The following is a 16,335-nucleotide window of genomic DNA, read 5'->3' as shown; positions in this document are numbered from 1 at the left end:
GGGATTGGTCCTGCTTTGAGCAGGGGGTTGGACTAGATGATCTCCTGAGGACCCTTCCAACCTTCATATTCTATGATTCTCTGAAGTAGCCCAGGGAGTTGTAGCTGTCACGCAGCTGTTACAGGAGCCACTATAGGCAGCTGCAATCCACAGGGCCTTGGGCTGCAACCCGGAGTAGAGGGCAGGTCCAGGTTCCCCCCATCCCTCCATCTACCCAACTCCCTACTTGATACGGGAGGAGTTGAACTGGACTGTGGGTTCCACCAGAGGGGAAAGTCTCTGGCCTGTTCCCCAATCCACCAGGTGGATCAGCAGAGACTGCGGGGATTGTTCTTCTTCCTTTCCCCCATGCTGGCCAGTGATGAGGCTAACTGAGTGAATGGTAGATTTGAGCCACGAAAGTGGCCAAACTGAGGGCTGCCATGAATCTCTGAGGCGAGCACCAATAAGCGCAGGACCCACCAAGGCAGAGGAGGAACTTTGTCACAATGTATATGCTTGTTTGTGTGTGTAAGATACTATGTAAAAGGGAGGCGCATATGTTTAAAAAAAAAAGTTAAAGTATTTAAAAATTAAGGAATAAAAACTAGCAGTGATGCTTACATTGTGATTAAACTATTATAGTTAATTTTCAAAAATAATATTAATAAATGTGCAACAATGAAATGCAATAAAGCATATCTAAATGTCTGTGTACATCCAGAGTGAAAGCACCAGGCTATCTGCATCATTGCACACTTCATAACATGGAAGGTATCCCCACACTAGCCCATATTGGCCAGTCTGTCGTGGTCATGGAGGTCGTCGAACATACTGATCCACTTGATCCAACAACACATGTAAATATCATGAAGGTGCTGCAGATCTTGTTCCAGACGATAAAGTAGATGGAATATTAGCTGCTGTGGCTTTGTTGCAGCCTGTCACCCTAACCATAGTTTTGGTGTGAATTTGAGAAATCTCACACACTCTTGTGCTCCACCCTTAGAACATCTCATTGCTCAAGCTTTATGTAGGTGGAGTGGATTTCATCCCCAACAGATTAGTAATTTAAAAAGCAGAAAAAGAAAGCAGACCCCTTCCTCTGTTTGGGTTATTGTGAAACAAAATAGCATCCTTTTCCAATGCTGCTTCATTTCATATTTTTAAAGATGTGTATCGTTGTTATGTGCTCTTACTTTAGCTGAGGCTTTATTATCAAATCTTTTAGTGCAGCCAAAACAGGAACACATCCACTATTAATCTCTTGCATAAATATCTAATCATTATTTTAATCTTCGTTGGAGATCAATTTAAAATGTATAAGGAAGGACAGCTGAAGTTAGGTGATGGGTGGGTGTATGTCTTACACTGTTTAACATGTGCACAACATAATATATATTTGTGTATATATAAATCAAACTGAAAAACAGCCAGGTCTTATCAAGTTGTTCTACCCTCAAAATGTAAATATACACAGTTGTGCAAATCTTTATAACTTTATAGCTAAGAACATAGACTCGAAGGGACTTCCTGGGTCACTGAATCCAGTCCCCTGCTATCACAGGCAACCAGGTCATATGATCTCTTAGAAACGTATCAAGCTCCATCTTAACACCAGATAAGTTTCTTGCCCCCACTACTCCTATGGAAGACTAACCACTCCTCTAATGGTTAGAAATGTAGTCTTCTAATTTCCAATCTAAATTTACTCCTGGCCACTTTATACCCATTTGTTCTTGTGCCAACGTTGTCCTTTAGCTTAAATAGCTCTTCTCCTTCCCTGAAGTTTGCCCCCATGGTGTGTTTATAGAAAGCAGTCATACCCGCTCTCAGCTTTCATTTTGCTAGGCTAAACAAGCCAATCTCTTTCACTTTCCTCTCATAAGCTAGGCCCACCATTCTCCTGATCATCTTGGTAGCCCTTCTGTGCCTCTGTTCTCCAAATTTGAATTTATCTTTCTTGAACCTGGGTGACCAGAATCAGACACAGTAATCCAGATAAGGTCTTACCAGTGTCTTGGACAATGGCATTAATATTTCCCTCTCTCTAGTGGAAATACCTCACCTGATACATCCTAGGACTGCATTTGTCTTTTTTGCAGTTACACCACATACTTATTACCCTTTGATCGACTAATACACAAGGTCTTTCTCCTCTGCTGTTGTTTCAACTAAAGAGCCCCCCATTTTATAGCAGAAATTCTTGTTATTAGTCCCTAAGCGTATGACTTTGCACTTTGTACTATTAAATTTCATCCCACTTCTATTACTCTAGCCCTCAAGGTCATCCAGTTCTTCCTGTAAAATACTGTGATTCTCCTCCAAGTTGACAGTGCCTCCCAACTTTGTGTCATCAGCAAATTTAATTAGCGCACTCTTTTTGTGTCCAACTCACTAATGAAAATATTAAATAAGATCAGTCCCAACACCAGTCCCTGAGGAACTCCACTAGTAACCTCCCTCCAGCATAATGCTCCCCTTTCAGCACTACTCCATTGTCCTCTCACTTTTGGCCTGTTTCTTACCTACCTTACAATTCTTGTACTAATCCCCATATTCTTCATTGTTACTAATAATTAAGGCTACATTTTAGTCATGGTATTTTTAGTAAAAGTAATAGGCAGTAAACAAAAATTCATAGATACTAAGGTCAGAAGGGACCATTCTGATCATCGAGTCAGGTCAAATTCCCTGTGACCTGTGCATGACTTTCACTATATGCCCCTAACTAAAACTTGGGGGGAATCGTGGGGGGGCAGTCTGGGGGCGTGGCCTGATACCCTGTCTGATGCTGGGGGGAGAGAGGAGTTTGTTGCTGGTGCTGGGGGCGGGTTTTGGGGCTTGCAGGCTCCCTACTGGGTTCTGAGTGTCCCCACATCTCCAGCCAGGGAGGCTCCTGCTGTTCCCGCCACAAGCACTGGCTCCAAAGGCGCAGCTCCCATTGGCTGGGAACCACAGCCAATGGGAGCTGCAGTGCGCAGAGCCCCCTTCTCCACCTATGCCAGTGGGAGCCGGGGAGCATCCCCCCACCCCCACGAAGTAAGTGCTTACCCCTAGCCTGAGCCCCCTCCCACACACCCAAACTGCTGCCCCTGAGCCAGCAACAGCTGCCACAGAGGTCACAGAAAGTCAGGAATCCATGACAGGCTCCCAGACTTACTAATAATTTCCAATGTAGCACTGTATCAAATGCTTTACTGAAGTCCAGATATATTAGGTCTACAACATTTCCCTTGTCTAGAGAATTATTTACATTATCAAAGAAAGATATTGATCAGGTTAGTCTGGCGCTATCTACATTGGATAAACCCATGTAGCATTTTATCCCATTTTCTGTTCATCTCCATGTCCTTACTTATTCTTTCCTTCAAAATTTGTTCTAAAGCTTTGCATACTACTGAGAGAAGAGTAACAGATCTGTAGTTGCCCAGATCCTTTTTATCTGTTTCTTAAATATAGATACTACATTTGCTATTCTCCAGTCATATACGACCACCCCTAATTATACAGATTTATTAGAAATATGTGCTACTGGACTTGCAGTTTTATGTGTCAGTTCTTTTTGTATTCTGGGAATACTTTATTTTGTGCATTCTCTTTCATACACAGTATATCCCAAAAATTTTAGAGAGTTCAGTAATGCATGACACTATGACAGAGTTTTTGGAAAACATGTTACACTGATTTGGCAAAGTAGGGAGTATACCTAGTATACCTAGAAGGATCCTCTTGGAGAGATTTGCTGAGATTGTTCCAGTTCCCAAGAGCACTCCTACCTCCCCACCTCATGGAGCAGCCAAAAGTTTCACTTCCTGAAACCATGGATGAATCTGATCCCAGGGATCCAAGGCGGCCAGGTTTGTTATAGGTTCTGTGCCTCCATGCTTGCTCCTGGACCGCCCACCACTCGGTCTGTCTAACAGCATAATGCCAAAGGAGGGAATCATCAGCTGGTAGCTGCCCTGAAGGCCTGAATTTAAAAGGAGGGTGCTACCAAAAAGTTAATGTGGTTTTGATTCATTTTAATCTTCTGTTGTGTTTTCCTAGTGCTCTCCCAGGCTCTTCCCCTCTTGCTGCACCTTAGAGACTAACAATGCAATGCATCCGATGAAGTGAGCTGTAGCTCACGAAAGCTTATGCTTTTTTTTACATGGCAAAACAAAAAAAGACAGGCCAGTCCTTGCTTACAGACAGCCCCCCCAATCTGAAGCAAATACTCACCAGCAACCACACAACAGAACCACTAACCCAGGAACCTATCCTTGCAACAAAGCCCGTTGCCAACTCTGTCCACATATCTATTCAGGGGATACCATCATAGGGCCTAATCACATCAGCCACACTATCAGAGGCTCGTTCACCTGCGCATCTACCAATGTGATATATGCCATCATGTGCCAGCAATGCCCCTCTGCCATGTACATTGGCCAAACTGGACAGTCTCTACGTAAAACAATGAATGGACACAAATCAGACGTCAAGAATTATAACATTCAAAAACCAGTCGGAGAACACTTCAATCTCTCTGGTCACTCGATTACAGACCTAAGAGTGGCTATCCTTCAACAAAAAAGCTTCAAAAACAGACTCCAACGAGAGACTGCTGAATTGGAATTAATTTGCAAACTGGATACAATTAATTTAGGCTTGAATAGAGACTGGGAATGGATGAGTCATTACACAAAGTAAAACTATTTCCCCATGTTATTTCTCCCCCACCCCCCACTGTTCCTCAGATATTCTTGTTAACTGCTGGAATTAGCCTACCTTGCTTGTCACCATGAAAGGTTTTCCTCCCCCCCCCCCCCCGGTGCTGGTGATGGCTTATCTTAAGTGATCACTCTCCTTACAGTGTGTATGATAAACCCATTGTTTCATGTTCTCTGTGTGTGTATATAAATCTCCCCTCTGTTTGTTTTTTCCACCAAATGCATCCGATGAAATGAGCTGTAGCTCACCAAAGCTTATGCTCTAATAAATTTGTTAATCTCTAAGGTGCCACAAGTACTCCTTTTCTTTATACTATAAACTTAAGTCGACATGCAGCTGCCGCAGTAATTAAGTCAGTAGTGCATGTCCACACCAGTGCACTGTGAGTAGCTTTACCACAGTGCAACTTGCCTCAGGGGCTTTTGGGAAGGGTTGCAATGCCTCATGGGACCAAAACATTGTCACAGGGGAGTCTGGGAATATGGCTTCAATGTCCCATGATGCAGTTTTATCACTCCCTCCCCAATTTCAATTGGAACCCATAATTTTTTGCGCCATTTTTTTTCAAGAGGCTGGCATAGGCACACATATGCCATATCCCAAGAAGCATGGACCCCGCTCTGCTGTGCACTATTGTGAGCATTACAAATATCATGTGCCTTATCCTGCAGTATTTCCAGAGTCAGGAGGGGAACTGCTGCGCAGAACATGGCAATGTCCTTCAAGCAACCCTGCTGGAAACCACAGAATGAAACAATTCCAGTTGCTGTTGGCAGTCGCGCACCAGCTGAACACAGTGGAGTGCCATTTCTGGTCCTGGGAAGCAAGCACTGACTGATGGGATCGCATTGTTATCCAGTTATGGGACGACAATCAGTGGATGCAGAACTTTTGTATGTGCAAGGCCACTTGTCAGAAACTGTGCAGAGCTCTCTCCAGCCCTGCATTAAAATGAGACCTGCTCTGACACTGGAGAACTGAGTGGCGAACACTGTGTAGAAGCTTGCAGTGCCACAGACTGCTACTGATCAGTGGGGGAATCAATTTGGAGTTGGTCAATCGACTGTAGGGGCTGTTGTGATCCAAGTATGCAGGGCCATTAATTGCCTTTTGCGCAGAAGGGCAGTGACTCCGAGCAATGTGCAGGAGATACTGGATGGTTTGGCCGTAATGGGGTTCCCTAACTGTGGTGGGGCAATAGATTGTACGCATATGCCTATCTTGGCACCAGACCACCTTGCCAAAGGGATACTTTTCAATGGTGCTGCAAGCACTGGTGGATCACGGGGTGTTTTACCAACATCAAAGTGGGACGGTCTGGGAAGGGGCATGCACATGCATCTTTAAGAACACAGGTCTGTTCAGAAAGCTGCAAGCAGGGACTTTCTTTCTGGAACACAAAATAACCATTGGTGATGTTGAAATGCCAATAGTGATCCTGGGAGACCCTGCCTACCACTTACTCCCATGGCTCACGAAGCCGGACACGTGGACAACAGCAAGGATCTCTCAACAATGGGCTCAACTAGTGCAGAATGGTGGTTGAATGTGCCTTTGGTTGTTTAAACAGTCACTGGCACAGTTTGCTCACTAAATTAGACTTCACTGAAAGAAATATCCCCATGATTATAGCTGCCTGCTGTGTGCTCCATAATATCTGTGAGGGAAAGTTTCCACAGGGGTGTGGCAGGAAGGCAGATAGTCCTGCTGATTTTGAGCAGCCAGATACCAGGGCTATAAGAAGAGCTCATCATGGAGCACTGCATTAAGGAGGCTTTGAAAATCCATTTCAGTAATGACCCACAGTAATGTGTGCTGCCTTCTGTATTGTGCTTTCTTATAGTGTGAACCTTGCTATGTCTGCTGGATTTTTGTCTCCAGCACATCCCCTCCATTGCCTCAGTTTTCCTGACCCTCTCCTTCCCTCCCCCCCCATTTTAAATGAATAAAGATGAATTCATTCTCAAAACATGGACTTCTGTTGACAAACATACTGAAACTTAAAGATCACAAATAGAATTAAACATTGGAGACATGATGGAGTAAAATTGGGAGGGGAAAAAAACATTCATCTTTTTTTTAAAAGCTCAGCGGCCTCGCCTCTCATACATCAGCATATGTGCACCGGCTGTTCTTTGTGTCATCTCCTGCCGTTGAATGAAAGGGATATTGCATTGTCCCCCTCGCCTAGTGGAACATGTGTGGGGGGAGACGGAGTACGGTGATGCAGGAATACCGTTCTGCAGGGGCTGCAGAGGGAGTCGAGCCTCAAGGCGTTTCTCCTGAAGGTCAACTAGACGCCTCAACATGTGTCTGTTCTTTCAGAATCCCCATCATTTCCTGCTGTGTGCCATGCTCATTCTCCTGGGCTGCACTCCTGCTCGGTGTCCACTGTCCCAGAGGCGGTCATAATCTCATTAAACACGTCATCACTATTCTCTTTCGCTTTCGTCTTACCTGGGAGAGCCTCTCCACCCTCGTGGAGGAAGACCTGAAGGCCACACTTTCAGCTGTAAGCCATGGAAGAGCAGAAAGCAACCATTGTCAATTTAGACCCAGGATCTAGTGCAGAGTTGTTATATTTTTAGCACTTTATGTCTGACTGGAATTTTAGGACAAACAAAATGCAATTCAGTAGATCAAGGGGATTCCCCTTGTCAAATATCACAGCTTTGCTGAACACAAGAGGTGTGAGAGTTTCTTAAAGATTAGGTTGCCAGAATACTTTCGTAGGCAACCTAAAGATAGAGTTGCTTCCAGCTCCTCCTAGAATACATGATGGATTTGTGCCATATAACTGGTTTGTGGGCACTTGTCTAATGTCCAAACTGCATGCCAGTAAAACACTAATGCTATAGGCGCTGATTCCATGGGAGCTCCATGGCTGGAGCACCCATGGGAAAAAAGTAATGGTGGCAGCCAGCTTCCCCCCAGTCCTCCCACCCTCCAGTAGTCCTGCTGATCAACTCTTCCCCCTCCCTTCCAGCGACTCCTGCCATCACGGATCAGCGGTGCAGGAGGTGCTGGGGAGGAGAGGTGGGAAGAGGTGGGGTGAGGTGAGGGCTTGGAGGAAGGGGTGGAGTGGGGCGGGGCCTGGGGAAAAGTCAGGGTGGGAGAGGTGGGGTGGGGGTGGAAGCGTGGGGGTGGGGCTTGGGGTGGAGCAGGGGTTGAGCACCCCCTGCGACAAGGAGGAAGCCAGCTCCTGTGCCTAATACCACGACTCCATGTATTTTGTAGGTCTGTGAATATAGAGTACTTTTCTATGTTTATAAGAGAGCACCTTTCGTTAAAAATTTAGTTAAAATATGCTGGATCATTTCTGTTTACAAAGTCACATTCTATACGCATAATCTGATGGAGCTGGGGATTATTCAGCTCTCAGTCAGAAAAGATTTCTGTACCTGTGTTTAAAGCAAATACGATATACTGAATGCTTCTGGTTGAAGGAATTAAATATATGGTTTATTCATTTCTGAAATATATGGTTATTCCCTTAAACCAGGCACACTTTGAGAGGACTGAACATAGGTAGTAAGCTCTTCCTTGTCTTTGTATTTTTTTATTTAGGTTTTTCAAAAATATTTTCTAAAATAGATGAGAAGTGAAGGTCTTCAATTTCATATTTAAACATGCTGGTATTGATGCTGTTGATAGAAAATCCTGGTAAAGAGAGGATAATCCTTTGTGTGAACATTCCTTCCTGGAGGAAGTAATTTTACACTTTTCCCAAGACTTGGGTTTCTGTAGCAATTAATTTGAAAAGCTTTTCTGTCTGGAGGGGCATTCTCTCATGCTATGAACTTTAGTTTAAATTTATATAATATTTGGAGTACTTGACATTTGATTTGTTGGAAAAAGTGAGAAATCTGGATTAATTTAAATATTTAACAACATGTATGATTTATCATGAGCTATAGTGCCACTTATTCAAAGTTCCCAGAAACATTTGAACAAGTGTTATGGTTCCCAGAGTCTCCTATTGAAAATGCCTGGGAAGCACAGAAAATCCCACAACCTCTCTCAACTTTCCCATGATATCCTGTACATTTTGAATGGATGGCACTGTGTTCAGCTCAGGAAATGTTTTTTTTAAAAAAATAGTTTGTTTGCTAAACTAGGACATAAAACACGGTGAGGCTTGTAGTTTAACACATTTTAACCATGTTATTGTATATAGGCTGTTGGATTCAATTATGTTGAACACTAACAAAGTAGCACATGGTTACAGTATTCTATTTCCTTTTGATTTTAGCTTTATGACAAAATTAACACAAAATCTTCACCGCAAATCAGGAATCCTCCAAGTGATGCTGTACAGAGAGCCAAAGAGGTAAGTGGTTTTGAAATGCATTTCAGACTTTTATTTTGTTTGTTTAATGTGAAAGTTTCATCATAGTTACAGTGCCGATGCTCTGTAAATGCTCCTAAATTTGACTGACTGAAAATGTTTTTACCTTTGGTTATATGGCATGCTTTGTAAATGTATCATTTCCCAGATTGTAAGGAATGTTTGTATTATTAAGCCTCATCATATAACCTCTGACTTGTCAGTAGGGATATGAAAAAGAGGAGCTATGTCCTTGGACAAGTGCGATCATTTGCATATATTTTATATTCAGTAGGTTTGAAGGCAGCAAAAGTTTGAAGCTTGTATAATTTCTCAAATAACATTTTTCTTTATAAATGTCTATTAATCTAATCCGGATTTGCTTGCTTTTTATTGTATCTCCAACAAAATTTTAATGCCAAAAAAGCGGGGAGGAGGGAAATCTGATGCAGAGCAGTAGGAGGTATGACTCAAAATGGCCAAAACCAATAAAAACGGAGTTACTGAACTCTTATGCCTGTTAAACTTAGGGCAAATTCTAAGTACAGAATTGTAATTTATAGTGCCAGTGAAAAATAAGTGTTAGTTATTTAGCATATGATGGCTGAAAAACATTGCTTACAGTAATGCTAAAATTCAAATGAGAAAAGACATTTTTACTGACAATATGCAATAACTGAAGTCACACTGATATTTCCCTGGAAGGTTTCTCTCCTATTTCCCTAACTACTTTTTATTGAAACATGCCTTTGTGGCCAGATTGGCAGACTTTAACAGCCCAGTCATGCCTTCTGAGCAGCCCTCACAATTTTACCCAGTGAGACATTTTATGTCTTTGTCCATCCAAATCTATCCCTTCTCCCACTTCCCTACATCAATCTTGTATACCTTATACACTTTCCATCAAATTACTCTTATCTAGCCACATTAATGCTTCTCTGGAACCATGTGGAGGAGATTGGGGGCTGCTGGTTCCAGGACCCAAGTCGTTCCAGTGTAGCACAGCCAAGTCTGGAAGATTAACTGCTCCTAGAGCTGCTACAGGTCAGGAGCCTCTCAGAGGAGCCTGTGCTTGCAGCTACAGGCAGAGAAAAGGAGATAAAGGGCCCACAAAGAGGCACCCCTACCAACTCTGTAGAGAGCATTACTCAGCCTCCCTACAGCAGTGAAGAAGTGGTGAGCTTGTTTCCTGCAAGGGGATGGACAGAGCGCGTCTGTGGAGGGGGAGCTGGACATACAGTACAATGCAGGCACAGGGGTTCTCCCTGTGTTAGAGGGAGCAGACAGGTCCACTGACAAATGCCTATAAGCCCTGCAGCACATTTTATACCTGAATGCCTTTGTGACCGGGGTGGGGGCCACACTAAGGTTACTTAATCAGGGCGAACTGCAAAGAGTGAGGAAGACAATCCCCAAAACTGGTGGATGTTCCAATACTTAGATTTACCAAGCCTAGCACTAAACAGCTTCTACAATACCTTACTGGTTACAGAGAAGCCAAAACACAGTTTCCTTAAAAGCAACCCAGCCTTTGAGCTTCCTCCCAGAAAGCCAAGTCAAATGTGAAAGTTCTACCAATCCCAAAGCATTGTACACATTATCTCCAGGTTAATAAATGTTTCAGATATTACCCAAATACATGTTTACATCCAATTCTTATTAACTAAAATAAAATTTATTTTAAAAAGAATGAGAGAGTGTATTGGTTAAAAGATCATTATACATACAGACATGAGTACAGTTCTGAGATCAGTTTCATAGTAGAGATGGTGAGCTTTGGAGTTGCAAAGAGATCTTAGAATTAGTCCATAGTTTCAGTCCAATGTTTTATATCCAGGGCAAGCCAGATGGGACTGGAGATTTCAGTCTTACGACTCAAACTTCCTCCGAAATAAAGCTCAAGCAGATCAGAGATGAAGGGATCAGGTCCCAAGAGTCTTTTATACAGTTTTCTGGGAGGCTATGATAGCCTCTTCTTGGGTGAAGAATAGCAGCTTTGAAGTAAACTACCTGTTCTCTATGCATACCCAAGTAACTAGTTGCATTCAGCAGCATAAGGTAATTATCCATTAAGCAGTTTATAAACAGTTAACCACAAACCTTAAAGTGAAATGTAGACAATGACATTATCACACCTCCGTTCATCTAAATGTTAATATTTCCTTTTGATCTCTGAATCAGTAGCTGTAATAATACACAGGAACTGTCTATTTACATGATTAATATCTAACAAGATACAAGTAAACACACACAATTAGTATTACCTCCAATTCTCTAACAATACAGGATTGCATTTCAAAACTCTAGTCCATTTAACATAACTAGGTTAACTAGTTCTAAGGAATGGTCCTAATTACCATGTATATACTTCTCTAATATGTCTTTAAAGGTTGAATCTGCAAGCTGTTAAACCCTTTCTGGCCATGTCTCACAGCTTTCATATACCTTTAGTGATCCTAATTTGGGTTCTCGGTATTTTCCTACAAAACCAATACAGCTTGGTGAAAATGTCCCTACACAACCAATACCTGAGGGCAATAAAGTATGCTCTGCAAAAATCAGACTGGGCTGGGACATTACTAGTAGTTGCTTAAAGGTAGATGGTGTGAAGAAATACTTCCTTTTGTTTGTTTTAAACTTGCTGCTTATTAATTTCATTTGATGACCCTTAGTTCATGTGTTATGAGATGGAGTAAATAACACTTCCTTATTTACTTTCTCCACACTAGTCATGATTTTATAAACCTCTATCATATCCCCCCTTAGTCGTCTCTTTTCCAAACTGAAAAGTCCCAATCTTAGTAATCTCTACTAATATGGAAGCTGTTCCATATCCCTAATCATTTTTGTTGCCCTTTTCTGTAGCTTGTCCAGTTCCAGTATATCTTTTTTGATATGGGGCAACCACATCTGTATTCAAGATGTGGGCATACCATGGATTTATATAGAGGCAATATGATATATTCTGTCTTGTCTATCCTTTTCCTAATGATTCCCAACATTGTTAGCTTTTTTGACTGAGGAAGTCTTCCTTCATCATCTTTCCTGGTTACTAGCAAGGAAAATCCCCTCTCCCCTACAGCCCACTGCACCCCATCCACCATCTGCTGGGTAGGAGAATCTCCACTTGCATTCTCTGTTACTAAACCATTTTTCTTCCTTCCTCCAGCTGCCTGGAGGAAGACTGCTCTTTCTTTCTAGTTGCTGAGAAGGATGGTTTCCTTTTCCCTTCTTCCGTCCCCCAGTGAGCAAGGCAGAGAGGGACTTTTCTTACTTTTTCAGATACCAAGAAGCAGACAATGCCCCATAGTGGCTGTGTCCCATCTCACTTTCTTAAGGGAGGAAGAATAGTCTTGAGGTTAAGGTGCTAGACTGGGATTCAAGAGATCTGTGTTCAGTTCCTGGCTTTTCCACAGACTACTTGTATGACTTTGGACAAACCAGTTAATCTTTCTGTGCCTCAGTTCCCCATCTATAAAATGGGGATAACAATTTCCCTAACTCAGAGGTATTGTGAGAATGAATCCATTAGTGTTTGTGAGGTGTTCAGATTCTATGTTCATGGGAACCAAATACATACCTCAATATAGATAGATTAATAATACAGCAAGTTTCCACTATTGAAATTGAGGCACAAAAAGTAGAAGTGACTTGACCAAGGTCTAGATTAGAATGAGGATTAAAGAAACAACTTGTAGGTAGTAATGATAGCTGATATTAAATATTGAAAGTGTCAAATAACTCATGGGTACTATAAAACTTATTGTGCTTATAAGATACCATACCATCAACAAAACTGCTCAGATAAAGTGTTAGGTTTCTGATTTTGTACTGTTAGTATAATTGATATTGGAGGAATTAAGGCAGATATATTTTACTGTAAAGGGACATACTTTCAAAAGTTGGCTTCCCTTTTTCCGGTACAGTTTGTTGGTGCAATTTTACGTGAATTATTTTTTGGCCCAGAATTGCAGTCAGCTGGATATTTAAGTAACTGACTTGCAAGTGTAATTAAGTACTTAGATAGTCAAGTATTCTAAATTGCATACACAGATAACTATTGGAGTAAAGTTATGCATGCAATTATTTGCGCTTGCAATTTTGCAGACACAGTAAAGGTGAGGCTGAAAGTTTAGCCCAAAATGAATGTTTTAAATAGATGATTACCACAAGATGAAGGCTTTTATGCAATATACAATATATCACATGAAAACAATCCAGTATTCCTTTCCCAGCTGATGTTATGTTTTACCAATTTTGATCTTAATATACCTTAAAAACAAGCAAATTATCTCTTACCAGGCACTAAAAGAATCTTTGCAGGCACCAAATTAATCATTTCACAATTTACTTAGAAAAAAGAATGGGAAGATTGTAAATATCTGAATTCCTTTAATTTTGTTAATTCCAGGATGGTGCACATGTCTGTTTTTAGCATAGAAAAATAAACATACTCAGAGTTAAGGTAGCAACTCCAGTGTGGAAATAAGATTCAAATGTGCATTTCAGAAGCTTCTAGAGAGTATGGAATCTATTCTCTTTTTAAGTCCTGTGTGGTTTATACATGTAACTACAACCTACCAGGGCCTTATGGATAGGCGACATGGGCGATCGCCCAGGGTGCCATGGTTGGGGGCACCATCCTAGTGCCACAAGCTGGCGGGCCTGGGCTGAGTGTGGGTGAGCCAGGAGACTGGAGCCCCTGGCCGGCCAGGCCAGGAGGGCGGGAAGGGCCGCCTGGAGCCACTAGCCTGGCGGGGAGGCGCAGGCAGCGGGGCTTGCCCCTGCAGACCCAGCAGGCCAGCCCTTGGGTTCCCCCTTCCTGCTGGCTCTCCTCCTGTTAGATGGTTGTGAGGGCATGGCCAGGGGAGCCTCCTGGCTCAGAAACTCCTCCCTGTGCAGCCTGACTGGGCTCTGGGGCCAGGAGCTGGTCCTCGCACCCTGCACCCCACGCTGCTGGTCTCAAACTCAAAGAAAGGTTTCAGAGTAGCAGCCGTGTTAGTCTGTATTCGCAAAAAGAAAAGGAGTAATTGTGGCACCTTAGAGACTAACAAATTTATTTGAGCATAAGCTTTCGTGAGCTACAGCTCACTTCATCAGATGCATTTGGTGGAAAATACAGAGGGGAGATTGATATATACACACACAGAGAACATGAAACAATGGGTTTTATCATACACACTGTAAGGAGAAAAGAAAAGGAGTACTTGTGGCACCTTAGAGACTAACAAATTTATTTGAGCATAAGCTTTCGTGAGCTACAACTCACTTCATCGGATGCATATAAATAAATTTGTTAGTCTTTAAGGTGCCACAAGTACTCCTTTTCTTTTTGCGAATTCAGACTAACACGGCTGCTACTCTGAAAACTGTAAGGAGAGTGATCACTTAAGATAAGCCATCACCAGCAGCGGGGGGGAGGGGAGGACGGGAGGAAAACCTTTCATGGTGACAAGCAAGGTAGGCTATTTTCAGCAGTTAACAAGAACATCTGAGGAACAATGGGGAGTGGGGCGGAGGAGAGAAATAACATGGGGAAATAGTTTTACTTTGTGTAATGACTCATCCATTCCCAGTCTCTATTCAAGCCTAAATTAATTGTATCCAGTTTGCAAATTAATTCCAATTCAGCAGTCTCTCGTTGGAGTCTGTTTTTGAAGTTTTTTTTGTTGAAGGATAGCTACCCTCAGGTCTGTAATCGAGTGACCGGAGAGATTGAAGTGTTCTCCAACTGGTTTTTGAATGTTATAATTCTTGGCTTGGCTGTAGACAATGGATCGTGTGGTATGATCTGGATGAAAGCTAGAGGCATGTAGGTAGGAATAGCGGTCAGTAGGTTTCCGATATAAGGTGGTGTTTATGTGACCATCGCTTATTAGCACTGTAGTGTCCAGGAAGTGGATCTCTTGTGTGGACTGGTCCAGGCTGAGGTTGATGGTGGGATGGAAATTGTTGAAATCATGGTGGAATTCCTCAAGAGCTTCTTTTCTATGGGTCCAGATGATGATGTCATCAATGTAGCGCAAGTAGAGTAGGAGCATTAGGGGCACAAATCAGATGTCAAGAATTATAACATTCAAAAACCAGTTGGAGAACACTTCAATCTCTCTGGTCACTCGATTACAGACCTGAGGGTAGCTATCCTTCAACAAAAAAGCTTCAAAAACAGACTCCAACGAGAGACTGCTGAATTGGAATTAATTTGCAAACTGGATTCAATTAACTTAGGCCTGAATAGAGACTGGGAACGGATGAGTCATTACACAAAGTAAAACTATTTCCCCATGTTATTTCTCTCCCCCCCCCACCCCACCCCCCACTGTTCCTCAGATATTCTTGTTAACTGCTGGAAATAGCCTACCTTGCTTGTCACCATGAAAGGTTTTCCTCCTTTTCCCCCCCCCTGCTGCTGGTGATGGCTCATCTTAAGTGATCACTCTCCTTTCAGTAAAAAGAAAAGGAGTACTTGTGGCACCTTAGAGACTAACAAATTTATTAGAGCATAAGCTTTCGTGAGCTACAGCTCGCATCCGATGAAGTGAGCTGTAGCTCACGAAAGCTTATGCTCTAATAAATTTGTTGGTCTCTAAGGTGCCACAAGTACTCCTTTTCTTTTTGCAAATACAGACTAACACGGCTGCTACTCTGAAACCTGTCAGATGTTCTTGTTAACTGCTGGAAATAGCCTGCCTTGCTTGTCACCGTGAAAGGTTCTCCTCCTTTCCCCCGCCTCCTCTTCCCCCCCCCCCCCCCCCCCCGCTGGTGATGGCTTATCTTAAGTGATCACTCTCCTTACAGTGTGTATGATAAAACCCATTGTTTCATGTTCTCTGTGTGTGTATATCAATCTCCCCTCTGTATTTTCCACCAAATGCATCCGATGAAGTGAGCTGTAGCTCACGAAAGCTTATGGTCTAATAAATTCGTTAGTCTCTAAACTCAAAGAAAGTGCACCAAAATACAAGTTTGCCCAGGGCGCTATTTTTCCTGCTGACAGACCTGCAACCTATAATGCACCAGTAAGTGAGTCTAGATATAAAAATGTGCAAATATTCAGAATAACTTATTCAGCCCACAATAAGTATAGTACTCATGCCCATGTGACAAAATTGAGTTGTGCATCTTGCACATTCAACCACAAGAGCTAAAATGCAGCTTTAGCAGGATGCTGGAGTTTAAAAATACACCCTGTTTACCCTTCTGTGGAAAGATGAGAGTGTGTGATTTGAGGAGGAGATCCTACCCTGAGTGGTGGGAGGGAGTGTTTGTGCCAACCACATTGCTCTGCAGAATTTCCTAGCAATTAATCTCTGGAG

At 42.5% G+C, this 16,335-nt stretch overlaps 1 protein-coding gene across 18 annotated transcripts in view; it reads left to right on the top strand.

The window, feature by feature from the left end:
• CASK (calcium/calmodulin dependent serine protein kinase) overlaps window positions 1–16,335 on the top strand; it is a 407,176-nt gene that overhangs the window by 326,284 nt on the left and 64,557 nt on the right. For all 18 annotated transcript variants that reach the window (XM_038393382.2, XM_038393424.2, XM_038393399.2 and 15 more), the window contains one exon: window positions 8,945–9,022. In XM_038393382.2, coding sequence (XP_038249310.1) covers window positions 8,945–9,022 — 78 coding nt within the window. The remainder of the gene's footprint in view (window positions 1–8,944; window positions 9,023–16,335) is intronic.

This window comes from Dermochelys coriacea, chromosome 1, assembly GCF_009764565.3.
Source record: "Dermochelys coriacea isolate rDerCor1 chromosome 1, rDerCor1.pri.v4, whole genome shotgun sequence".
NCBI lineage: Eukaryota > Metazoa > Chordata > Testudines > Dermochelyidae > Dermochelys > Dermochelys coriacea.
This window is presented reverse-complemented; position numbering and strand designations above follow the sequence as displayed.